The following is a 916-nucleotide window of genomic DNA, read 5'->3' on the forward strand; positions in this document are numbered from 1 at the left end:
ATCAATCAATCAATCAATCAATCAATCAAAAATAACCACCTTGGGCATGTTTGAAAGGCTGATGTACTTGCGTTCTCTGGTCATCTTAATTGTAAAAGTTGATTTAAAAGCTGGCTCGTCAAAACAAGGGAAAGCCTTGCGAGCAGCCAAGGGCTCAAATTGAGTAGCGGCCAAAACTCTAGAAGAAAGATGGAGTGAATTAAAGGATGTGTCTGAGAGGCATAAAGATATAACTAAGTAGAAGTAACTGTCAATCAATACACTGAAGCTGAATAGTTCATTCAAATGTATCCCAACTGTTCAGAAGGCTACACAAAGGTTAATTGGGCTGCAAATACCTTTTTGTACCATTTGTGTCGACATATGAGCTGTTGTAAAAGCCATCATAGCTGTTGGAGAGCTTTGCTGTGTAATTAATGTTCAAAACATACTGTCCCTTCTTAAGATCTTCTGGAAATTTGATGGCGATTTGCTGCCAAGGTTTGTACTCCAGGACGTGGACCTCTTTACCTTCAAAAGTGACCTTGCTTATGTTCATATCAGAACTGTGAAGGACAATATTCTTTGTTTCATGCAACACTTGCACCAAGATGGATACACAGCCTTGGAAGGTCATGAGGGCCAGGTTGGGATGGAGTGAAATATTGTAATGCACAGGATGCACACTAGGCGGTAACCTCAACTCGGTCCATGGGAAACGTTCACCACTTGTGGAAATGGGATAGATGCTGTCCATGGTCGAATTGGTCTTCTGGCAGCCTTTTCTGGTGAAAGTGCAGCCTGGCAGGAAGTAGATGACCATAAACATGGAGGCCACCAGCACCAGGATGAGAACACCTACCACCGTTGTCTTAGTCGAAGGCTTCAAGCACGATCCAGAATGCTGCTGGCGGGTGTAGGATGAGGCAATGCTGCG

At 43.6% G+C, this 916-nt stretch overlaps 1 protein-coding gene across 1 annotated transcript in view; it reads right to left on the reverse strand.

Moving 5' to 3' along the window:
- Positions 1–39: 39 nt before the first annotated feature.
- The window catches only part of LOC107576483 (leucyl-cystinyl aminopeptidase-like), a gene marked incomplete at its 3' end in the record, with an annotated part of 18,612 nt that continues 17,735 nt past the window's right edge, over positions 40–916 (reverse strand). The window contains exons 6-7 of the mRNA XM_016262651.1: positions 339–911; positions 40–178 (exon numbers count right to left, since the gene is read on the reverse strand). Coding sequence (XP_016118137.1) covers positions 40–178; positions 339–911 — 712 coding nt within the window. The remainder of the gene's footprint in view (positions 179–338; positions 912–916) is intronic.

The sequence above is a fragment of the Sinocyclocheilus grahami genome, unplaced genomic scaffold (assembly GCF_001515645.1).
Source record: "Sinocyclocheilus grahami isolate Dianchi unplaced genomic scaffold, SAMN03320097.WGS_v1.1 scaffold3768.1, whole genome shotgun sequence".
Classification (NCBI taxonomy): Eukaryota; Metazoa; Chordata; class Actinopteri; order Cypriniformes; family Cyprinidae; genus Sinocyclocheilus; species Sinocyclocheilus grahami.